General features: G+C 52.7%; 1 protein-coding gene across 1 annotated transcript in view; it reads left to right on the forward strand.

Annotated features, from left to right (window-relative positions):
- PAX5 (paired box 5) overlaps window positions 1-24,981 on the forward strand; it is a 203,863-nt gene that overhangs the window by 156,970 nt on the left and 21,912 nt on the right. Inside the window, exon 9 of the mRNA XM_042781794.1 lies at window positions 11,343-11,444. Coding sequence (XP_042637728.1) covers window positions 11,343-11,444 — 102 coding nt within the window. The remainder of the gene's footprint in view (window positions 1-11,342; window positions 11,445-24,981) is intronic.

The raw sequence follows: 24,981 nt of genomic DNA on the forward strand, positions 1-24,981 counted from the left end.
TTGTCCTCACACCAGTTAATAAAAAGTCCATGTCTGTCTCAGTCATTTGAGATCTGAATTTTATGAAAACTAGATTTCCATGTATAATTGAGTCTACTTCTGGACATCCCCTTCTGTTCTATTGGTTTTCTGCCTATTCAAGTTACAATATTACATTTTAAATTATAAATACTTTATAATATACTTTAACATCTGGGAGGGTTAGTCCCCTTGAAGGGAACATTTTGAGTAATCTTGCAAGAATAGCATTTAACTGGAAGTCATGAGATCAGTGTGGTGAAGTCCCTCTTCTACCACTTACTCTGTGACCCTGGGCCAGTTAAAAGTCACCTCCCAGCCTCAGTTTCCTCTTCTGTACAGCAGGAGTAAGTACTAATTCTTTCTCTCTCTTCTTCCTAGGCTTGAATTATTTTACTAGTTTTATTATTTACCGGGAGCTCTGGTGGCATAGTGCCTAAGGAATTTGACTGCTAACCAGAAGGCTGGCAGTTCAAACCCACTGGCCACTCCTTGAAAGGAAGCTTGGGCAATCTGCTTCCATAGTGATACCACCTCGGAAACCCAAGGAGGGGTCGCTGTGAGTCAGATCTGACTCCACAGCAGTGAATTTAGTTTGGTATTATTTACTAGTTGGAGTCATTGTACACAAGTGTTTCTCTTCTGGAAGGGTGGTCTTTGTCTTGATAGAAGTTCTGCATGAACTGCTTGCTAATGCTCAGTGAGGCTAGGCTCTTTCTCTCTGGTAAGTTGGAATGATATTAGGAACCCCAATCAATTAATTTTATTTAGTCATTTGCAAATTTATTAAATATCATCAATAACATTCAGCTCAACTGCAAATGATATCAATAATTTCTTTCTTGGCAAAAATGATATGACTGTGTGCTTTGAAGTCATACTGAGTTCAGAAGCAGAATAGAGCTAAAAAAAAAAATGGTAGTGTCTCCTCAGCGGTCTCGTGTTACCTGGTGGTTAAACACCTCCCGCCCTGTGACAGGCCTGAAACATGTCAGCTGAAGGTTGAGAAGGTGAAAACGCCCACACCCTCCAAGGTCACAGCGTCTTCAGCTCAGCGCCAGCAAAGTCCCCACAGGCCACCAAGGCAGACTGAGGCTTGAATTGACTCTGCAGGAAAAGAAGACCCAAACAGAACAACAAAACCCCGTTGCTATTGAGTTGATTCTGGCTCATAGTGACCCTTTAGGACAGACTGGCCCCATGGTTTCCAAGGCTGTCATCTTTACAGAAGAAGACTGCCATGTTTTTCTCCTGTGGAGTGGCTGGTGGGTTCAAACCACCCATCTTTTGGTGAGGAGCAGAGTCATCAGGGCTCCTTGAAAAACAAGAACAGGTAACCTGTATTAAGCTTTGTATCAATCAGCTATTGCCACAACATCGCTGCTTAGCAAACACCACAAACCTCAGAGGCTTTATGCCATCCTTCATTCTTGCTCATGCACAAGGAGGTTGACCAATCCAGGCTGGGCTTGGCTTGGCTTTGGGCTTGTCTTGGGTCCAGCTCTGCCTTATGTCTCCTTCCGGCTTGGACCATCAAGCTAGCCAGGGCATGTTCTTCTTGTGGTAATGACAGAGCGCTAAGGGACTCATCCAGCCACACAAGCACATCTCAAGCCTCTGTTGACACCCCATTGGCCAAAGCAAAGCACATGACTAGCCCAAACATCCAGGGCAGAGAAGTACATCCTGCCTCCTGTGGGAAGAACAGCACAGGGTTCTCACTGTGGGCTGGCCCAGGGTTTTAGATGCGTTTTCTCACTCACACCTCATGACAGCCCATGAAAGGGCATGTTCTTATCACTGCAGAGGTGGCTCAGTGTAGGGATGGAGAGTGCAGACTTGGAAGCCAGGTTGGGTTTGAGACTTGACTCTCCCTTACTGGCTGTGTGACCTTGGACAAGTCACTTCAACTCTCATTCCTCAGCTTCCTCAGTGGTGAAATAGAGAACAGTAGCCCTCAAATAGGGCCATGATGAGGAATAAATGAGCTTGTGTGTTACTTGGCAGGGCACCTGGCTCATAAGATGCTCTCTGTGAGAGTTAGCTACTAATTGCTCTGTAACCCAAAAACCAAACCCACTACCATCCAGTGGATTCTGACTCACAGCTCCCCTGGAGGACAGAGTAGAACTGCCCTATAGGATTCCACAGATGTGAATCTTTAGGAAGCAGAATGCCTCATCTTTCTCCCATGGAGCAGCTGGTGGGTTTGAACCACCAACCTTTTGGTTAGCAGCCCAAAGCCCTAACCACAGCACCACCAGAGCACCTTATTTGCTGTCTATAAGTGTTGGCTATTGTTATCCCCATTTTACAGGTGAGGAAAGTGAGGCTCAGAACAATTAAGGGACTCTTTCAAGGTCTCACAACTAGTGAAAGGAAAGGCAGGGATTCGTACCTGGGCCCAGGCTCCACCTGATTGCTGCGCTCTGTAGCCTTCCTTTCCGTGTTGAGCTGCAGTAGTGTCCCTTCAACCTCCCCGTGGGGTGCTGGTTCTGCTATTGTTGGGATGGGGCTGAGGAGTCCCCCTCACCCTGCTCCCCTCTATCCTGTCGCACATAGCATTTCAGTTGAAGAAGACAGTGAGGGCCTTCTAGTCTTCTTCATTGGGGCCTTCCACTCTTTGCCCAGGGAAGGTCACATCCCCATTCAAGGAATGAGGAAAGTGAGGCTGGAGGGAGTAAGCCATTAATGACTTATCCAAACTGTCCTGGAGTTGGGGCCTGTGGACAGAAGAGGTGCAGTGTGGCCATGGGGTGGGAAGCCTGTTGCTGAGCCTGGTACATCCCTGTCATAGTTTGTGAGACCTTATTCCTTTTAAAAGGAAGATGGATTGGGGGCTGCAGTTGTGGGCCTCACAGGGATGTGGTGTCCAAGGAGGACGTACCAGCCCTCTAGCAACAGCACACATTAGTGGATTGATTAAGGAATTTCCAGAGCTGCAGGTGCCGTTGAACTTTAAGGAAGAAAATACGCTCATGGCTAAATTATCCTTTGTGTATCTGCACAGCCAGACCAGGGTGAGGTTCAGGAGCTCTTGGAGATCATGGGGTCAAGACCTCTTTTTTAAAGTTGAGGGAGACCTGAGGCTCAAGGGGACTTGCCCAGAGTCCCACAACGTTTCAATAACAAGACGGGGCTCAAATCAGTAAAGGGTTCTGCCTTAGCTCTCCCTGGAATAGTTAGTGAGCGCTTGGTATATGCCAGGGGCCGCCCGTTTCTGCCTTTAGAAGTTTGGCCAACTGATGTCCCTGAGTTTAACACCCATCCTTTCTGCCCTTCTGTGAGCCCCATTCTCTTTCCTGCTTCAACTGGCTCACCCTTTGAGTTGATAACATGAACCACGGACCCTTACTTCTCAGTCCTCCTCCTTTGCTCGTATTCTTGTTGTCCTCCCACCCACCCTGTCCCTACCAGTAGAAGTTCAGGAGGGAACCCAAACGCTTGAGTTCAAATCCCAGCTGTTTCCTACAGACAGCATGACCTTAGATAAGTAACTTAACCTCTTCGTTCCTCAGTTTCTTCTTTTATAAAAACTCAAATCCGTCGAATCGGATCTGACTCACAGCAACCCCTCCTTGGGTTTTTGAGGCGATATCGCTGTGGAACTAGATTGCGCAATCTTCCTTCTGAGGAGTGGCTGGTGGATTTGAACCACCAGCCTTCTGGTTAGCAGTCAGATGCCTTAGGCACTGCGCCACCAGATAATTATTCAAACCTTGCAGAGTTGCTATGGTGATAAAATGAGTTAATATATGTGAAATACTTGTAAGAGTGCCTGACACAAAAGAAGTGCTGTGTTATCATGATGAAAACATCATTTCTAGCTTGGCTTTTTCCTGGCGTGATGCTCCCTTTGCACAGGGACCGGGCATGGGGACCTTCAGAAGAGTAGATACACGGTGACTTGAAGGGCATCAGGAAAAGGCTTCACACAGGAGCAGGCTCTTGATGTGGAAAACTGAGAGGTTGTACAGAATATTCAGTTGGTAGGAATGGGAGAAGGAGACAACGTGTGCAAAGGCAGGGTGGGTGGGGAAGCGTGAGCCAGAATTGGGGCATGGCACACTTTTTTGCCCACCCTCTACTTTACCAAGCATGATGTCCTTCCCCAGGGACTGGTCCCTCCTCATGACGTGTCCAGAGTACGTGAGATGGAGTTTTCCCACCCTTGCTTTTATGGAGCCTGCTAGCTGTACTTCTTCCAAGACAGACTTATTCCTTCTTCTGGTGGTCCTCAGTGTGCTAAATACTCATCCCCAAAGCCGTGATTCAAAGGCATCAACTCTTCTTCAGTCTTCCTTATGCATTGTCCAGCTTCCTCATTCATATATGGATTGAAAAACCATCACTTGGGTTAGGTGTTCATTCTTCTGAAAGTCCATGATATATTTAATGGTCTTTGCCAGCGCCATCATTCAGAAGTATCAATTGTCCATGGAATCCTTCAATATTCCAACTTGAGACTTGAATATTTTCTTCAGTTCTTTCAGCCTGAGAAATGCCAAGCATGTTCTTCTCTTTTAATTTTCTAACTCCAGGTCTTTGTATATTTCATTACAATACTTCCTTCATCTTCCTGAGCAGCCCTTTGACACCTTCTGTTCAGCAATATTACTTCATCATTTTTTCTATTTGCTGAGCTACTTTATGTTCAAGAGAAAGTTTCACAGCCTCTTGTGACATCTGTTTTGGTCTTTTCTTTCTTTCCTGCCTTTTTAATGGCCTTTTGCTTTCTTTGTGTGTGATGTCCTTGATGTCATGCCATGATCCGTCTGGTCTTTGGTCATTAGTATTCAGTACATCTAATCTGTTCTTGAGAGGGTCTCTAAATTCAGGTGGAATGTATGCAAGGTCAAACTTTGTGTCTTGTGGACTTGTTTTCATTTTCTTCAGCTTCAATATGAACTTGCATATGAGCAACTGATAGTCCGTTCCTGAATCAGCCCCTGGCCTTGCTCGTCTCCATTGTCTGTTTCCACAGATGTAGTTGATTTGATCCTGTGTATTCCATGGTGAGGTCCATATGCATAATTGCCTTTCATGTTGTTGGAAAAGATATTTGCAGTGAATAAGTTGTTAGTCTTGCAAAACTCTATCATGGAATCTCTTGTGCCCTTTCTATCATAAGTCCCATCACCAGTAATTATCAATGCATCTTGATTGCATGTTTGATCAATTTCAGACTGCAGAAATTAGTAAAAATCTTCAATTTTTCCATCTTTGACATTAGTGGTTGGTGAATAAATTTGAATAATAGTAGTATTAACTGGTCTTCCTTGAAAGTATGTGGATATTATCCTACCACTGACAACATGGTACTTCAGGATAGGTCTTGAAGCACTCTTTGTGAAGACGAATGCCACGCCATTCCTCTTCAATTTGTCATTCCTGGCATAGTAGACCATATGATTGTCTGATTCAAAATGGCCAATTCCTGTCCATTTCAGCTGACTAATGCCTAGGATATCAGTCTTTATGCATTCCATTTCATTTTTGCCAACTCCCAATTTTCCTAGATTCATATTTCGTACATTCCATGATCCAATTATCAATGGATGTTTACAGCTGCTGCTTCTCATTTTGAGTCATGTGACTTCAGCTAATGAAGGTCTTAAGAGCTTTATTCTTTCCACATCATTAAGGTCAACTCTAATTGAGGAGACAGCTCTTCCTCAGTTGTATTTTGAGTGCCTTCCACGCTGAGGGGCTCATCTTCTGACAGTATATCAGACAATGTTCCACTGCTATTAATAAGGTTTCCCCTGGACAATTTTTTAAGACGTAAGTTGCCAGGTCCTTCTTCTGAGTCTGTCTTAGTGTGGAAGCTCCGCTTAACGTGTCCCCCATGGGTGAGCCGGCTGGTATTTGAAATACTGGTGGCATGGCTTCCAGCCTCAGAGCAACATGCAAGCTGATGCAGTACGACCTATTGATTATAGACATCCGGTATCTGGTTCTCACACCAAACTGTTCATTTGTTTCCACCATGAGGTTGCCATGAGTCTGAATTGACTCTGCCATAGACAATGACAGATGAGCTGATACTATTGAATTTTCAAAACATATCCTTATAGTGATCATTCTACCCTATGTTTATCCCTCATGTCTTTATCTTGTCTTATTAAACTAGCTAGAACTTTCATAACAATCTTCAGTGACAGCAGGTTTCTGTCATGTGTTTTGACTGTAATATGAATGCTTAGGGTATTTCACCAATTAGATATGACACTGATGCTAAATATAAGATCAATAGCAAGTCAAAGAAGTATCCTTCCATTGTTATTTATTAAGTGTTACTGTAAGGAGTCGATACTGAATTTTAGCACTTTCCCTTTCAACACCTTTGATACAAGCATATGGTCTTCTCTTTGACACATTAGTATGCTGTCCCAAGCCATGGTTAATGTTGAACCATCCTTGCCTACTTGGAATCAATCCTACTTGGACACGGTGTATTATTTTTTCATTATAATACTGTATCAGTGTGGTAGTATTTAGGAATATCATTTTTTGCATCTATATTAATAAATTGTGAGATTAGCCTATAGTTTTAACCTTTGTGCTGTCTTTAAGTTTTTATATATGGATTGTGTTAGCTTGGAAAAATGAATCTTTTTTGTATATGCCCTAAACCAAATCCCAAAACCAAACCCATTGCCTTCAGGTCAATTTCTATAGTGTCTTGTAGTGACCCTGTAGCACAAAGTATGACTACCCCCATAGAGTTTCCAAGGCTATAATCTTTATGGAAGCAAGGAGCTCTGGTGGGGTAGAGGGTAAGGCATTTGGCTGCTACTGACCTCAGTAATTCAAACCCACCAGCTGCTCTATGGAAGAAAGATGAGGCAGTCTGCTTCTGTAAAGATTTACAGCCTTAGAAACCCAGTGGGGGCTGCTATGAGTTGGAATTGACTTGACGGCATTCGGTTTGGTTTTGGAATCTTTGTGGAAGCAGGCTGCCACGTCTTTCTCTTACAGAGCAGCTGGTGAGTTTGAACTGCCAACTTCTTGGTTAGCAGCCAAGCACTTCACCACTGCACCGCCAAGGCTCCTGTGTATGCCCTAAATTCAAAAACAAACCCACTGCCATCAAGTTGATTCTGGCTTGTATGCCCTGAGACAGTTTAGTTACAGATGATCTGGCTCATAGCAACCCTTCTTTGGGTTTCTGAGGTGGTATCACTACGGAAGTAGATTGTCCCATCTTCCTTCTCAGGAGTGGCTGGTGGGTTTGAACCGCTAGCCTTCTGGTTAGCAGTAAAGATGCCTTAGGCACTACACCACCAGAGATCCTTAAATGAACTAGCCCCAAAGAAATACAAACAAATAAAACCTAAAAGTACTTGTCCAAGAAGCTAAATGGACTAGGCATTTATTTTTTTTTAAAAAATCAGTTTCTTCAAGTGATTGGGCTGTTCATATCTTGTCTGTTTTTGAATTAATTCTCATAATTCATGTTTTCCTAGTAAAGTGACCATTTTGTTGAGATTTCCCCATTGATTAGTGTAGAGTGTCTTGTATTTTCTTACTAGTTTTTTTTATATCATCTCTTCCACCTCTGTGGTTGTATCTTTTCATTCCTTCTCTTGATATCTGTGCCTTTTGAAAAACAGTCTTGCCCGAGGCTTGCCTATTCAGACACCAGTTCTTGGCTGTATTTATGTCATGCCTCCTTTTCTGTTTCCTGCTTCTTTATTTTCTGCTTTTGTCTTTGCCAATTCCTTCCTCCTTCCCCTGGGAATATTTTATTGTTTCAGTTTGGTTTGTTTTCGGTCTGGCTTCTTGAATTGAATGCTTTCGTGATGCACTGACTATCTGAATGTTGGCTTTAGAAGTCAAGGTTCAGAAGCCTGTGGAATGATGATAGAAACTGTTGAGGTTCAGACAGGACCAAGAGCACCTGTTGAATCTTCAGCCCCTGTAGAATCTTCAGCCCCTGTAGAAGGAAGAACCCTATCTCAGGAGGTAGGAGAACTGGCTTCCAGTCTCAGTCTTGCCTCAAACCAACTGAGTGTCCTTAGGCAAGTTTCTTCTCTCAGGACCCTCCTATCCATCCCAGACAGCCAGATGGGATGTGGGTCTGAGTGAGGTCTAGCCTTGTGAGTGAGCTCCCCTGCACCATGCAGCCTCCCATTAGGAAAATAGCTTCCATCCTTCAAGAGGCCAACTTGGCCTCTCTCTGATGTGGTCCTGGGCCCCACTCCAACACACACACCATAAAAACTGGGCAGTTGACTTGCCTATACACGACGGGGCCAAAAAGCACTGACCCAGTGTGTCCTGGAGGCGAGGCTCCACCTGAGTGTCCCAGCTGAGAGGCACTTGGCGCCTCTGGGCTCATGGACAGAGGCACAGCCAGGCCCACATGTGAAGCAGCTGAGGAGAGTGGCTTACGCTTGTGGACTTTGATGCTGGATTGCTCGTGTTCAGATCCCTACTGGGTAACCTTGGACAAGTTATATGACCTTCTTCTGCCACGTTTTCCTGTAAAATGGGGATAGTGTCAGGTAAAGTAAGGAGCTCTGGTGGCACAGTGGTTAAAGCATTCGGCTGCTAACCAGAAAGTCGGTGGTTCAAACCTACTAACCTCTCCCTGGGAGAAAGGTATGGCAGCCTGCTTCTGTAAATATTACAGCCTCAGAAGCCCTCTGGAGCAGTTCTGCTCTGTCCCCCAGGGTTACTATGAGGCAGAAACGACTTGATGGCAGTGGTTTGTTTTTGTATCGGATAAAGTAGAAGGTGATAAAAAAGAGGGACACCCTTAATGAGATGGACAGACACAGTGGCCACAACAATGGAGTCAAACACACTGGTGGTCATGAACATGGCCCGGAATTGGACAACGCTTGGTTCTGCTCTCTGTAAGGTCGCTGTGAGTCGGAGGTGATTCCACAGCAATGAACAGCAGCATCAGTGCCTCACCTCAGAGGGCTGTGCAGGTTCAGAGTTCGTAATTTAAAAGACTTAGAACAGAGCCTGGTGTTTTGTAATTTCTGTGTAAGTTGTTGTCATCATCAGGGTGTCAGCCCAGGGGTGGGGTCGGGTGTGAGCTGCTTCCTTGGTTGGTGGAAGAGCGAGTTCCTTGAAGCAGCCTCAGCCTTTGGTTTCTTCTCCACCTGCCTCTACCAGTGTGGCCATGACCTGCAGTGTTTCACTGAGCACAGTCTGACACTTGTGCTTACCTTGTTGCCTGAGCGATCTTTTCAGAAGCCCCCGTGTCTCAGTGTCCCTGTAAGAGCTGTGGAAGAGATGCTTAGTGGGGCGTGTGCTTCCTCCGCCCACCCCACTCCCTGTGATATTGGGCTGAGAGTTAGGAAGCTTGGGCTAAGGACTTGCTCTGCCACCTGCTCCCTGTGGGACCCGGCCCAGTGCTTCACCCTCTGAGTCCCACTTTTCCCATCTGCACAATGGCAGCAGGAGGGGTCGGGAAGATCGCCAGGAGCCTTTCCCACACTGATTGCTTGTCACGGATGGAGGCGATGATTGTAAAACCCAAAGAGTCCTTCTCCTCCCATGGCCCTACTTCTTTCATTCACTTAACAAAGATGTGTGGGCCTGTGTCTGCTGACCATGGGGCACAAAGGCCAAGTCCCTGGAATTTACACTCTGGAGAAAAAGGCTGCCATAGGGTTCTGGATGCTGGGTTGAGGAGGATGAGGGGGAGGCCCTCCTGGGGAGTCAGAATGGCTGTGACAGCTGCAGGTTATCTGGGGATCAAGGACCCCCCAGAGGCAAAGCCTCAGGTGAGGAGACATGAGAATGGCCGTCGCAAGCCAGAATACCCCATCCAAATCCAGGGAGTGGACAGTGGAGGATCCAGGGAGCCTCCTGTCTGGCAGCTGCCTCATGCTCTGGAAGGTTCTGGAAGGTGAGCCAGACACTCTGAAATGAGGCAGCGTCTGGATGCTGACTGGACACTGTGAGTGGCTGCCACCATTCAGGAAACATGCACTGGTACATACCATGGCATCTTTGGGAGATGGTGGCAGAGGTGGCCCCTTTGGCCACATGTTCAGAGTCTGAGGTGAGGCCTCCACATCCATGTGCTGCCTGCACTGTCCTGCTGGGGTCAAAGGGATGCTTTGGAGGGGCTACTGGGGCCCAGCCTGGCTTCATGTGGTAGGAGCTGCTCACAGGCACCCCTGAACTCTACTGAGAGCCCCAGTTCTCCATGTCCACACCCAGGTGGAAGGTCCTCCCTCCCTCCCCTAGTACTCGTTTTCAGCACACTTCGCAGGGTGGCTGACAGTGGGTGTGCCCCTTTCCTTCAGGTGCAACCTCCAATTCCAGCCACCAGGGTGGAGTCTTGTCTCCAGAGCCCGATAGAGAATCGCGGGACAGTCTGATTTCCCAGCCTCTGGGTTATTGGTCTTATCCATAGTCACCATGTTCCATGCGTGGAACTAGCACTAGGGGTTTGAAAGGGCTTCAAACTCCTGCCCTTTTCTTAAGAGGCTGATAGACCCCAGTGGTGTCTTCCTGACAAAGTGCTGCTACCTGCTACCTCGAGGATTTCCTCCATCTGCTCCAGAACGAACCACACTGGGTGCTCCCTTCATGTGTGTGTTTACTAAGAACCTACTGTGCGCTGAGCCCTGTGGTGGAGACAGGGGTCCTGGGTGGGGAGTCAGGCATCACCCCCGCCCTCAAAGAGCTGAACCCCAGAGGTGGAACCCCCCCAGGAGTGTCCATTGCTTGGGGTCCAAGGCCTTGTCTCTCTTGCTCACCTCTGTGTCCCCAGCACCCAGAACAGTGTTAAGTATCAAGAGATGCTTCTTGCTTGTTGATTCAATGAGTGGTAGTGGGAAGAATTCAGTTGAGAGGCTCTTTGCCACCAGGAGGAGGAGGAGGAGGAGGAGGAGGAACTGGAGCTGGGCTGTGAAGGCTGGCTGGGCTTAGGTCTTGTGCAGATGGAGGAGATGGCACTCGGCGCCAAGGGCCCAGCAGAACAAAGGCGTGGAGTCCGGGTCAGACCTGGAGAGTCGAGAACCAGATAGGGTGGCCGCAGCAGGGGCGGACTGGAGGAACGTTTGCACCTACACTGTCCTACCTTCTCAAAACTCCCTGGTTTTCTGTACACCCAGTGGAGCCTGGCCTCGGGTTCTTTTTGAGTGGAGCCGGTATGGTTGGAGGTGTGAGAGTGTGTGTGTGTGTGTGCGCGTGCGTGTGTGTGATCATGAGTGAGTGATGCGGGGAGCCGGGGGCACTTTGGCATTCAGCGTCCAGACGTGACAAATGTGCAGAAGTGTTTGGGGAGTCACGGACATGAGCTGCTGGCCGTCGAGACGCTCACCCTGTGATTTGTTGCTTTGATTCCTCAGGCCGCGACTTGGCGAGCACGACCCTCCCTGGGTACCCTCCGCACGTCCCCCCCGCCGGACAGGGCAGCTACTCAGCTCCGACGCTGACAGGAATGGTGCCTGGTGAGTTTGTACTGGTGGTGTCTCTGCAGCAGGCAGCAGACGGGGCCTCGGGGGGCGCCCCCTAAACAGCCCGGGTGACCTCTCTGCTTCTGAGAAGCGTACCTGAATAAATCTGGCAGAGGTCTGCATGCTGGACCTCTTCTTCTGCAGCTGGGCCACAGTGGGACCAGACTCAATCTGCAGCAACTCCTGGGAGGACAGGAGAGAAGGAGCGACACCGGACCATGCAAATAGACCCTCGCTGGCTGGTGAGGGTCTGAACACAGAGCGGGGCAGGGCCTGGCCAAAGGCAGGTGGAGCCGAGGCCTCCCGGCCCTCTCTCCACCACTCAGAGAACCCCCGAAATGCTCCTGGCTCCTCACTCCTTGGGGTTTAGGACCATTTCTCAGGACAGACAGGATGTTGGCGGAAGGGTTTACCACTTGACTCCAAGCTGAACACCCTGTGGCCATGGGAACCTCCTTGGGCCAGGGACATTGGAAAAGAAGTCACCTTGCCCCCTCCTCTTGTGGGGTGGCATGGGGACAAGGCACACATCACCACAGTGCTGCTTGTTCACGGACTAAGGGCACTTGCAAGGCAGAGATACCCAAAGTATGGTTTTGGGCAAGTGTTTTTGAAACCTCAGGGCGAGCATCAAGGATTTGTTGAGTGGTCTTCTACCTCCCTTATGGGTGGGTGGTCTTCTGTTTGGAATCGTGTGCAGGGGCACACCACTGGTTTCAGTGCTCGGGGCCTCCAGGGGCCTTGGTCCTCTCCCAACATACTGGTGACTCTGGTGGGCACTTCACCCTGTGCCCACCCTGCACCTTCTCAGAGCCTCATAGCAGCTGGGAGAAGCAGACAGATGAGGATGACTCCTCCCACTTGACTGGTGAAGAAACTGAATCCATAGAGAGGCTGAGATGGGCCTAAGTGCCCAGCCAGGAGGAACCAGAGCCAGAGCTAGATGCCAGTGGGAACCACTCTTGGATCAGGCAAGAAGGACTCTGCTCTGTGCCCCTCTCTTTAGAGAGCCCTGCTCTGGTTCTGCTGGGGCAGTGAGCCCCCCATGGGCTGCGGGGTCTGCGTGGCCAAGGGGACGTGCTCCCTTGGGGCCTGTGCCCCTCCTTCTAGGCCACCCTGGGGTCCTGTACAAACAGCCCCCAGTTTCTTTCAGCCTCTTCCCCAGGGCCTTCCTCTTAAGGGTGTGGTCCTAGGCCGGAGAGCTGGCTCTTTGTAGAGGTTGGGAAGCGAGCTTGGGTGTGATGGCTGGGTGTCCACACTGGAGTATGTGAGCCCCTGTGAGACGGTGGGTGGAGCTGGGGGTGGGGAGGGGAACGTGCAGATCGTAGCTGGGGGTGAACTTTCCCCACGAAGCCACATCCTGGCATGGAACACCCAGGAGTCGAAGCTCCTGCATCCTGGCCTTCCGGGTTGTTACCAAGGTGAATTTAACAAGGTAGGAGGACAGAACATGTTTCATTTAACGGTTTGTTAGCTTGATTTATGACTTTTAAATATGAGACATATGGGAGCTGGTCTCCATGTGTATTCTTGCCCTGGGCCTTGCCAGAGCCGCGAGTGGGTGGGGGGCTCCCTGCCAGGATCGCGCCTGCAAAAGCCTTGGCCTTCTCTGCTGCGCGGATGGTCCCATGGTGGACCACAGGGAAGTACTGTGCACACAGCCAACGGGGTGGTGGAACATACCCATCCTTCTCCCCTGCTGGCAAGTTCCGGTGGCCTTGGACCCAGCAGTATCCATTGATGGCCCTTCACGTTTGTGTGACATTTTATAGAATGTGCAGAATTTCCCAGAGTCCTTTGGGCTTGTAATCCTCTGAGATGGGCAGTGCAAGGGATGTTACTGTTTCCAGAAGGGGACTCTGAGGCTCTGAGCAGTTAGGAAATTGCCCAGATCTTCCTACCCTGAACTTGGGAAGACCTGAACCTGGGTTTTGCCCTCTGACTCAGAACCCCTGCTGCGCTGTGCGACCTGGCTGTGGTCTCTCGGTCTATCAGCTTCAACTTCTCCATGACGGAAGGAAGGGGGTGTGGGAGCAGCCCGGGCCCTGCTCTGAGGGCATGTCGGTGGGTGAATCAGGGGCCAGCCCTGCTTATCTCTGAATAGACTTGTTTCAGAGAAGCAGCTGAGCTTGCCTGACTTTATCCAAACTGAGCCTGCTGTCTGGCCCCCAACATTCCTCCTGGCTTAATTCCCAGGCTCAAGATGCAAATGGCTGTGGGCCTGACAGAGCCTTCAGCAGAAATGCGTGGCACCTCTTGGCACATTAATGGTGGCAGCAGGAATCACAGGCCCAAACAAGGGATGGTCTAACCACACCCGCTGGTAGCAGCCACCAAGGGCAACCACAGAGCCATCCAGGCGCCATGGTCCCCCAGGACCATGCAGGGGCCATGGCCCAGGAGCAGGGGGCTTTGCTGCAGCCCCGTGGGCCCCCCATCTCACCCCTCCGCGGCCCCTCGCTCCTCCTCCTGTGCACGCCTCTGTCTCTCTTCTTTTCTAAGCATCCTTGACGCTCTGGGCCACACCGGTCTCCAAGCTGGGATTCCGAGCTCAGTGGACACAGCACTTAGTCCCTGTTCCCTAGTGTCCAGGCCACAGCCTTGTCTTTAGACTTCTGCTTCCAACATTATTTACTATCCCTGTTTCCCGGGATTTCCCAGAGCAGCCCAGCTCGCACGTCATCTTCACCGGGACTGCCCCTTGGCTTGCCAACCAGCACAGAGTCAGGGGCCCCTTTCACTGCAAAGTGGAGTTCTGAGCCTGCCATCCCAGCACCGCTCTGGCCTGGCCCCAGCCTGCCTTCTGGGCTCTTCTCCCGGCCTCCCTCTCCTCCCAAGGCTACTGGCTCTCACTGGTCTCAGTTGACCATCAGCATCCTTTCTCATGAGGTGCCTTTGGCTTGGACCGCTTCCTGCCTTGGCCTGTGAAAATCCTTCAGGACCAAATGCAGATGTCACCTGCCCCAGGAGGCCTTCTGATGTGCGCCATGATGCTTTGTATCTGGCTCTGTTATGCCTCTTGGCTCAGTGGGTCTCTGTCCAGGTAGCTATGCCTGGTCCGTGTTCCCCACTGGAGGTGAGCTCTTGGAGGGCTAGGCCTTCTTCCTAATCAGTTTTCTCTTCCCTTTACAGCTCCAAGAACATAGTAGGTCCTTTCTGTGAGTGTTGGTTGAGAGGGAAAGAGAGGAAGGAGGGATGGAGAATTGGCCTCTGCGTTAGTTTCTTATGGCTGCTGTAACAGTTTCCTGCAAACTTGATGGCTTCAAACAACAGAAATTTATATTGTCACAGCGATGGAGGCTAGAAATTCAAAATCGAGGTATTGGCCATGGCCCCACTCCCTCCAGAGGCTCTAGGGAAAATTCTACTCCTCGTCCAGCTTCTGAGGGCTGCTGGCATTCCTTGGTGTGTGGCTTCGTCCTTCTCATCTTCAAAGCCCACGTCTTTGAATCTCTCTGTCCCATGTTCACGCCCCTTCTCTGCATGTCACATCTCCCCCTGCCTCGTAAGGATTCACGTGCTTGCATTCAGGGCCCACCTGGATCACTGGGATGCTCTCGTCATCTCAAAATCCTCAACTTACTCACATCTGCAAAGACACCGCCCCCCACTAAGGGGACATCCGCAGGTTCCAGGAGTGAGGAGGACGTGGATGCGTCCGGAGAACAGTTCAGCCAACCGAATCTTGCTTGAGGATTTCAGCTTTGTGTCTGTTTGTTAGATGTTGGATTCATACCCTCTTGGATTTCTGAATGTGGTAGGCATTTGCCCTTTCAACCGTGATGATCCTGAAGGTGAGGCCATTGCAGAGCCCCCCAGGGGCACATTGGCAGCGCCTGGGCTGGAGAAGCAAGCTGGCCAAGGCTTGGGGGAGTGTAGTCAGCTTTTGTCTTTCTAAAGCTGTTAGAGGGCAGCGTTCTGTTTCATCTACCTCCTCATCTCTGGTCGGCTGGCGGTGCACCCCAGAGAAAGTGGGAAATCTCTGGGGTTCCCCCCCAGGCTTCGGGAAACCCTTGCTGTCACCTCTTCCATTCAAAAGGGGAAGCATTTGCCTCCAGCACATTCAGAGGAGGGACTGCCTACAGGGAACACTTGGGCTGTTGAACTCTCGGACCTGAGATGGTATTTCCCATCTTTCCACATTAAACGTCAGCTTCTTGGCTTGGACTCGTGTTTATTTTGAGTCATGAGCCTGACATCGGGGTATTGTCTGCCCCTCTGTCTCCAGGGCATCCCCACGTCTGCTGGGCAAGGCTCCTTGGCCTTCCAGAGTGTGTGTAGCCTCAGGTCCTGTGGGTCTGCCGATGCTATATGGGCCTCGGCTGACCAGTTTCGTTGGGTGAAACAAATAAGGCATACTCTCCTAGCTTCGAATAAAGACAGCTTTCAGATTTCCTTTTCATCAAGCCTCAGCAGATGCTAAAACTGTTGCAGCAAAGCCTTCATAGACTGCTGGGTCCCTGTAACTAGTTGATTTCTGCCTGAAGATGTGTGTAAGCAAACAGGTGGCCACAGGTGTTTGAAACTCTTACACATTCTGGCCTGGAGGAGGAAGGAAGGGGAGCTCACAACCTTTTGACCTAAGTAAGTCAACGAAACATGCTGAACATCTTTGAGATGACCCTGTCTAGGAACGCCGTGCCCGTGGCCCTATCTCATGCTCCTCGACCACGGCTCTGTCTTACATGCCCCATCCATGTTTCAGAGTTTTGAAGGTCAGAGGTCAAATGGGTCTTAAGGTCTGTTATCAAGGTGTCAATAGGCAGCTTCCTTCTGGGGGCTTTCGAGGCGAATCCGTCTCTTGCCTGTTCCAGTTTATAGATGCTGCGGGTTCCTGGGCTCCGGGCCCCTGGCTTCACCTTCCAAGCCAGCATTGTCGGGCTGGGCCCCTTACCGCGCTGTCCTCGTCCTGGTTCTCTCTTCCACTTGCAGGCTCCCTTGTGGCTCCACTGGGCCCCCGGGTGGTCCAGGACAGTCTTCCCCACGTCAGGGCCAGCTGATTGGCAGCCTCCCTCCCGTGTGCCATGCGACCTAACCCACAGACCCCGGGAGGGAGCGTGTGGCAGCCTCTGGGGAGCCACTCTTCTGCCCCCACACCATCGACACCAGGACTCCACCGTTCTCTTTCAAAGCACCCCGTTCTTTCCGTTCATGGCAGAAGCACAGCTGAAGTAATTTGTGCATTGGTTTACTCACGCTGCCTCTGCTACCTTCTCTGGACGGCGGAGTCCACGGGGCAGAAGCTGCGTCCCTGATAGGATGCCTGGCTCCTGGAACACTCAGGAAATAGTCGTTGAAATGAAAAGGGCGGGACCTCAGGCTGGGCAGCCAATTGGGCTCAGTCTAATTTTTTCTGGCCCCAACAATGGGGGTGGAGCAGTGTGAACTGAGGGCGTTGGGACTGACCCAGGCTGGGAAGAGCAGGGCCGCTGGCTGGGCAGCCATGTGATCGGACAGTGGGCGGCTGGTGGTGACTGCCCAGCTTTGAATAATCCTGCTGCTTCCGTCTAGCGCTGTGACTCGGGGCCAGTTACACGGCTTCTCTGTGGCTTAGTGAGCTCGTCTCTAATATGGGATCTGTGTCAACACTCTCAGGACTTTGCTGATGAGTATTATTTACTACCCAAACCCTAACCGTTATTACCATCGTAATATAGAAAGGGGCCTGCCGGGATGGGGCTGAGAAGCCCAGCAGGTGTGCCTAAAGCCGACCTGGCCTGGCGTCAAGTCGTCAAGTCGGAGCTCCTGTACCCCATGGCATCCGCCATCAAAGGGAGAGCCAGTTAGAGAAGGATCTGGTCAGGAGGGAGCGCGTCACCAGGGGGGGCGGGGACAGAGTCTGAGTGCTCAGAGAGGACACTGAGACTGGTGCAGGGCAGGGCTGGTGCAGGGCCCCTGAAGCATGGTCACGTGTTTCCAGGACTGTCTGAAGATGAGGGTGGGAGCAGCGAGGTGGGTGGGGAGGGAACACAGCCCAGCCAGACCAGCCTGTGTCGGGAGGGTTGGCAGGAGGGGAGCTGGCTGGTGAGGAGGGTGGTGCCAGCAGGAGAAATAGAGGATTGAATACATTCAAATGAGGTTTGGACTTGTCAGCACTTGGAGGCCTAGTGGCCATCCAGGTGGTGAAGCAGACCAGGGTCACAGGGCAAGGGGTGGGCCAGAGAGGGAGTTGTGGAGACGTCCCAGGAGAAGAGAGGGTCCAAGGAAGGAGTGTGGCTTTCCCACTAGTAAGCTGCATGTCCTCTCCGAGCCGGCTGTGTGTCCCAACCAGCTGCTTGCCCTCTCTGAGCCAGCCCTGCCTGCTGTGTTTGAGATGGGTGTATCGTTCCTGAGGCAGCAGGTGTGTGAGTGTTGAGCCTGGGGGTGGGTGGGCAGGAAGCCAGCCCTGACTGAGTGCTGCACAGACCTGCTCCAGAAGGTGGGCAGGCTGGAGGGGCGGGGCCCTAGCACCAGGCAGGGAGGCTGAAGCCTGCGGTCCAGTGTAGCTCAGCCAGGGGTTCACCGAGTGACCTCAGACCAATAATTTCTGCTCTCTGGGCCTTGTGTGATGTGTGAAATGAGGGGTGGGTGTCTTCTGGGCAGAAACTGGCAGGCGTGGCCCGAACCTGAAGGCAGAGTGAAAGGAACATCCTTTCTACCCTGGTACAGAGAACGGGCCCCGAAGTCAGAGCTGACCACACTGGAATAGGCAGCCCTGGCAGGCAGTGAGTTCCCCACAGAGGGGCCCAGTGGAGGAGGCGGCTTGGATGGGTGCTGTTGGGGCCCCGGGCCAGGCAGCGTGCTCCGAGAGTGAATGGCCTTTGCTCTCAGCTCTTGCCACCCTCACCCCTGACTTCAGTCCCTCTTGTCCTCAAGGCCTGGGCACTTCCTGAGCTCCCCCCCACTTTTGCCAACCTCACCTGTTGCTCTTTCCTGACTCTTTGCTGCCCTCTAGTGGTCTCTAGTCACTCTGCCACACCCGGAATGCGGACTTGACCCCTGGCGAAGCCAGCTGCAGCCAGGAGCTAATGACCGGTGGCCATCTATTTGTTTATTCCTTCAATCCTCAGACATTTCCTGTGCAGCACCAGGTGCAGAGCTGGGCTCGGCGTGAGGTTAAAGGCGCCCGCCCTCAGGAAGCTCACAGTCTGCAGGCTAGTCGGGGAGGCAGACCTAAGCACCCCCTCTTGCTCTGTTAAGAGCATAAACCCAGGACCGCACAAAGTGCGGAGGAAATGTGTGGGGTGGGGGGTGGTTGCTAAGTCTGCCGGAGCAATGAGGTAGGGGTGGGAGGAGTGAGGGGGCTTCCTAGAGGGGGTCCTTGGAGCTGGGCCTTGAAGGGTGGGTTTGCCAGTCTGAGAAGCTGGAGGAATGTTTTTGGGTGAGGGGCCAGTGTGTGACAAGACCCGGAGGGATGGCAGCCATGGGAAACAAACCCAGAACTTAGGGGACAAAGTCCTGTCCTGGTCAGCCTGATTGTCCAGGAGGAAAGGCTTCTGCTTACCCAACAGTGCCCCCCATGCCAGGGGCTGGCCTAGGGGCTCGGCCGGTCCACTCATTCATCCTCACAACAACCCCATTCTACAGATGAGAACACTGAGGTTCTCAGAGGGATCGGGTAACTTGGCCAGTGCCACACAGCAAGTGGAGGAGCAAGGGTTCAAACCCAGGCAGTCTGACCTGAGATTTAAGTCTCTCTGCTTCAGTGCCTCTCTATACCGAATAGCCACAGGGTTGGCCAAGAGGCTGGAATGGCGAGTTTGTGTGGTTCCAAGATGACTGTGGAGCTCGTTCTTGGCTGGGAGCAGAGAAAGTGCTTTGGGCTTGGCTCCCCTGGGGTGGAGAGGGAGAGACTGAAGCCTGGGGTGGGGGACACCCTCCTGGAGGGGCTCCCCACTCAGGAGCCAGCTCCCTGCAGTGTCCAGAGTGCACACCGCCCCTTCAGCCGCACCAGGCCTGCCCATTTGGGGCTGAGGACCCAGCTCGCTCCCGACACTCTCCTTCCATTACCTTTAATGGCATTGTTTGTGAGTGTGTAGCCCAGGCCAGACTGCAGAAGGAGGCGTGGCATACCAGCAGAAACTTCCCATGGGCCCGTGGAAGTGGGCGCAGGACCTGGGAGAGGCCCTGGGCCAAGGACCAAAGAACTTTTCGGGAATTTATATCAACTTGTGATCAGAAAAAACTCTTGCCTCTAAAATTCAAAAAGGAAACTGGGACATTGACGTGAATAAATGTTAAATCAAATATCTACAGATTATAGCATCCTGTTAACTTCGTTAACTATTAAATTTATGGCTCATGAAAGTGTCATTACATCTGGAAACAATTTTTAGGTTAGGATTTCTCACTTTACAAGAGTTCACACGGCTGTGCCCTGACGGCTGCGAAATCACAGCCAATCATAAATTTACTTTGGTCGAATAATCTCAAAATCAAAATGGTAAGCGCAGTCCTTGTGCATGTTTAGAGCACAGAGTATTTTTGTTCTGGTGAATTTAATGTGTGATGTGCTGTAAGAAGAGGTGGGGCGAGGCCTCTGAGAAAGGTCCCTGGGTACCTGGGAAGGGGCGGCTCGCCCAGGCCGGCTTGCCATCTGAGCCCCTTGAACATAGCGACTAGTGGTGGGGCCTTAAGCTGGCCGGGCTGCAGTGACCGTGCTGCATCGGTCCATGTTTCTGTCCCTCTCTCCTCCTTTCCTTCTCTCCACCCTCCCCTCCAGCGTTTACTGTCTACCATGTCCCAGGCTTAAGCCTAGGGATACAGGGTGAAGGCCATGGGTCTTGTCCACGAGAAACTGCCAGTCCTAAGGGCAGATGGGCAAGCCAGTCAGAGCCAAGATGGGGACAGGTGTGGTAACAGCTAAGCCCAGGGACTCTGGGGGCACAGAGCAGGGGGCCCAGCCTGGACTGGGGGTATCAGGCGTAGGGCTCCAGAATGCCTGTGCAGGAGGCGTGGTGGGAGGGGCCCCATTGGCAGCAGCATCTCTGGGGCATTTTTCTGGCTTGAGAGAACACCATCATCCGCATCAGAGAACCGGGCAGGTCGTGTGTGCGGGGGTAAAGCCTTGCAAGTTGACCACCCTGCCGCCTCTGGTCGGAAAGACATCTGGAAGGTGTCGACTCTCGGGCCTACCTTTGAGGGAGAGGTGTGTCAGCCAGTGGGAGTGTGATGAGGAGGGAAATGAACGTTTCGGGGGATGGGGCACGCACTGGACTCGTTCTCCAGCTCAGCTTCTCTCTGTTGGGGTTGTCTGTGCTTCATTCCCTTGGACTTGCTCGAATTCGCAGCTCCCTGATGCCAGGGAAGGCACCCTAGTGATGTGATGGTTGAGCATTGAACTTCTAACCTAAAGGTCAGAGGTTTGAACCAGCCAGTCACTCTGCGGCCTTGGAAACCCTGTGAGGCAGTCCTACTCTGTCCTCTGGGGCGCTGTGAGTCGGAATGGATGACAGCAATGGGTTTGGTTTGCTTTTGGTCTGACTCCAAGGCGTCCTCAGCTGTCAGCCTCAGTCCGAGCAACCCTGTCCTCTGACCCTGTGGGTCACTCCATCTGGGCAGGTTCCCCTGAGAACTTCTGCCAGAGCCTGAAGCCCTGGAGGTCAGTAGACTTGGCTCTTTAATGAGGCTAATTGCCCCATGTCCATCAGCTGATCCTACTAACTTCTCCCCCTGCCAAACTCACCTGGCGCCTGGCATTCTATGCAGTGAACACACACTCGTGGTCCTCAGTTACTCCTTGGAGGCACCTGGTCGGGTGGGGACGTTTATCCCCATTTCAGGGTCGAGCAAACGGGGTTCAGAGTGGTGGCACGCCTTGTGGAGAGAGTCAGTCAGGCTGCAGCGGGGCTGGGAACCCGCGTCTCCAGCATACTCAGCTCTGGGTGCCATGGAGCTCGGTGGGCACAGGGGCAGGTCATGGCCCCCTGGTGCTCCCCTGGGGACGTGGGTGATGCCTTCCTGGCCCAGGCTGCTTTTGTGGCCTTTGCCACTTGGGACACCAGGGAACTCCCCCGTCTTCCCTTCCCGTCCTTCCTGCAGGAGGCTGGCCGAGCAGGAGGCCTCCTCTCTGCCTCCAGCGCATCCCCAGCGCCAGGCCTTGGCACTGACCCGTCACTCCGGTCCGCTGTAGTGACCGCGTGCTCTCGTCTTCCGCTTGCTGTGGAGAGTTCTCTGAATCCCCCCGCTCCCCGCCCAGTCCCTGCATGGGCAGGTGCTCAGCGGCTCTCGGCGGCCCTCCTTGTCCTGCCTGGTCCGCAGTCCAGGCCTTAAAGTCCAGCTGTGTCCTCAGACAGGTCTGAGCTGGGCTTAGGCGCTCCCGACGTTCCTGGTGCTCCCGCTGGCTCCTGCCTGGAGGAAGCTGACACAATGGCTTGTTCTCTGGCCGGGAGTTACTTTTCTTTTCCACTTTTCCCTCCTTCCCCTCTCGGGGGACTCGCCTGCGCCCTCATCTCTCATGTTTTTCCTTTCACTTGACTGTCACTCTCGTTGTCCTCCCGGGGCTGGGAACGTGGGGTGACAGGCAAGGGGAGCCCAACCGGGCCGGGGAGGCTGGAAATATAGTCATTAATGGGACCCGCGAAGCCCAGATGTCCTCCCTGAACGCGGGTAATTTGTTTTTAATGAAAAACCACGCGGTGACCCTGAACAAATGAAGTTTCTTTATAAGGAGTCTATGTGCAATGGCACAGATAAAGGACGCGGAGCCGGGAGACTTCAGCCCGGGGCTGGGAGAGAAGGAGAGAGGGAAGGAGGAGACAGAGAACCTTGACAACGGCCACTGTGCTGGGGCGGCCTGGTGTCTGAACGGAATCCCCGGTCGCATAGCCTCTTCCTGGCAGGAGGATGCCTCACAGTGGGCCGCTAGGGGCTCTCCCTCCCAGCGGGGCTGGGAATTGGAACTACCACCTGCACGGCCCCTCACAGTTCCCAGGCCTCCCTCGCCTCATCTTGGGGATCCTCGGGGGAGGGGGGCACAGACCCAGAAACGGAGGCTTAGAAGAAGTGGTGCTTAAGCTCACGCAGCCAGCGAGTGGCTGAGCGTAGGTGACAAGGGGACGACCTTGCCACTGGGTTAAAATCTGGAAACTGCTTCCTCTCTGTGGCCGAAGAGAAAGGTGCAGCAGGGAGCAGCTGTGGAAGGCATGCTCTGGGCTGAGCACACGCCCAAGGACCAGGGACCGCCCCTGGGAGCCCTGGGAGCGCACGGCCTGCCCAAGGCCACTGGGGCTGGGAGAGTCCCGGAAAGAGAACTTCCAGAGACTTCGGCAGTGTGGGAAGGAGGGATTTGGAATCTGCTTCTTGGGAAAGGGAAACCAGCCATATACGTCCCCGACACACACAAACACGGAGCACCTTCCCGGGCCTTTGAGGGTGAGGGAGCAGGTACTGGGCCAACAGCAGAGGTCTGGGGTTCCAGCTCAGGGCCTTGCCCTTGGCCTTGGGGGCTGCTAATCTGGGGGAGAACCACTGGAGGCGTCTGTGTGGTGCGGGAGGGTCCATTCCAACAACATCCCCTCACTGAGGCTGGAGATGGGTGGCCAGGGCTGGACTCTACTTGGGAATCAGCCTGTGAGGGTGCAGATGGGGGCAAGGTCTTATTCAAGGTCACACCACAAGTTAGCAAAGAGGCAGGCCGGCCCTCTTCCCACAGCAGCAGCCTGTCATTGTGGGAAATGGACCCCTCGGGTTTCCATGAGAGGGAGGCAGTTTGGCCCATTGGCTCCGTTGCTCTGGTTTCTACAACAACTCAAATCATGCCCTTACCCCGCCCCAAACTTGGCGACGTTCTTCCTGAGCCCAGAGGCTTCCCTGGTTACCAGGGCACCTCCCTGGCAGTGCCCTCCTCCAGGTCGGCCTGGGACCACCACGAGGCCCGGGCCTGGCTCCTCCCACTCTGTTTCCCAGGCAGCATCCAGGAGCTAGGCAAGAACAAATGCTTGGTTTCTTCTCCAGGGTTCAGTCTCTCCTGGAAGTTATGACCCAGTTAGGAAGTCAGAAAGGTAGAAAAATTTGACCATGACCCCGACTGGGGTGACCCAGCCCTGGCTGTCAGTGAGGCCTTTGCCTCACATGCTCCTGCGAGTTCCAACCCCCTGGAGCCAGCCTGCCTCCGTTGGTTTCCTCTGTGATCAATGAATCATCTCCCACTGACTTCCAAAATGGATCTGAGGCAGCTTCCTGACCTTTCCATCAGCCCACCCTAAAATCCGTCAGACTCCGAGGACCACCAGCGGTGCTGTGCAGAGGCGAAGGCGGGAGAGGCCAGGCAGCCCACCTGCCCGAGGGCGCACTCGGTTTTGAACTTAGCCCCTTGGCGCCGTGACCCACGCCTTGACGACCCTCGCTTTGTGGCCGTGAGCAGGAAGCTCACTTTCTTGGAAACGGTTCCGACCTGGATGTATGCCAGAGCAGACTTCCAAAAACATATTTTAATCAAAAAGAAGATCACTAGAAAAATTGGGACAAATTGTGATTTAGACAGCGGACAATTACAAATTCCAGGAGGAGCTGCCAGTTGGCACACAAACTCCTTGGAGGAGTCTGGGGTTAATTGTGCCGCCAGCGTGACCGCTGGGTCTCTGCACTGCGCTCGCACGTGCGCGATTGTGGGATGATCCTGGTCTCTGTCCTTCCTGTCCTCGGTCCTTCCTTTTCCCCTCTGCCTCTCCAGCCCCTCCCCTCCTTCCCTGCCTTCTGTTCTCCTCTTTCCCTCCCTCCCTCTCCTCCCTGCACTCACTCGTTTATTCACCGATATTCATTCAGTCCTTTATCAGACACTGTTCGAGCCCCTTCTGGATGCTGAGCCCGGTTCACGGAGCCGGCACAGAAACAAGGCAATGAATTTTCAGGCCCCGGCATCGATGAGAATCATCTATGTCACCCAGAAGCTGCTCCAATGTTTGACTGGACTGAGGCCCAGTCGCGGGGCAGGGACCGACTGCTGGGGACAGAGGAGGCCCAGCTCTGAGGGCTGCAGGCCTGAGGGCTCAGCTGCAGAGCAGGAGGGCTGCCCCCGGCTCTCGCTAGCCCTGGCCCTGGCCACCCTGCCTCCCCGAGGGGGCTCTGAGGGAGCCTGGGGTCCTGCAAAGCCCGCCCCTCGAGTGGGTGCCAGGCCGTGTGTACAAACGGGGCTGAGGATTTAGGACTGGGGAGGAGCAGGGAGCTGTCCTGAATGGCCGCCCGCTTCGGAAATTTCTATGCATTTGTAATAACAAAATTACCATAATTTGCTCGTTAACGCAGCTAGATCAGTCAAGCATTGTTCCGTGGTGGGCGGGAGCCGGCCTCTCTGCAGCCGCTCCCCACCCGGCCAGCCCGCCAGCCCGTCGGAGCGCTGGAAATTAGCATGCAAATGTTCCTAATTCGGTGGGCGAGCTGTCAGGCAGCGCCTCTCTGGCCTCGTCCTGGTGAAGGCCCTGACAGCCCAGCTCCGGCCCACCCTCCTCGCGGCAGCCAGGAGAGGCTCCGAGGGGCACCTCCAGACTGACAGCTTGGCGGCCTCCCTCCCTCCGTCCTCGCCATCAGGCCTGGCGGCGGGCTCCCCGGGGAG

Source organism: Orycteropus afer, unplaced genomic scaffold (assembly GCF_000298275.1).
Source record: "Orycteropus afer afer isolate SDZICR_OR568_19922 unplaced genomic scaffold, OryAfe1.0 scaffold00174, whole genome shotgun sequence".
Lineage (NCBI taxonomy): Eukaryota > Metazoa > Chordata > Mammalia > Tubulidentata > Orycteropodidae > Orycteropus > Orycteropus afer.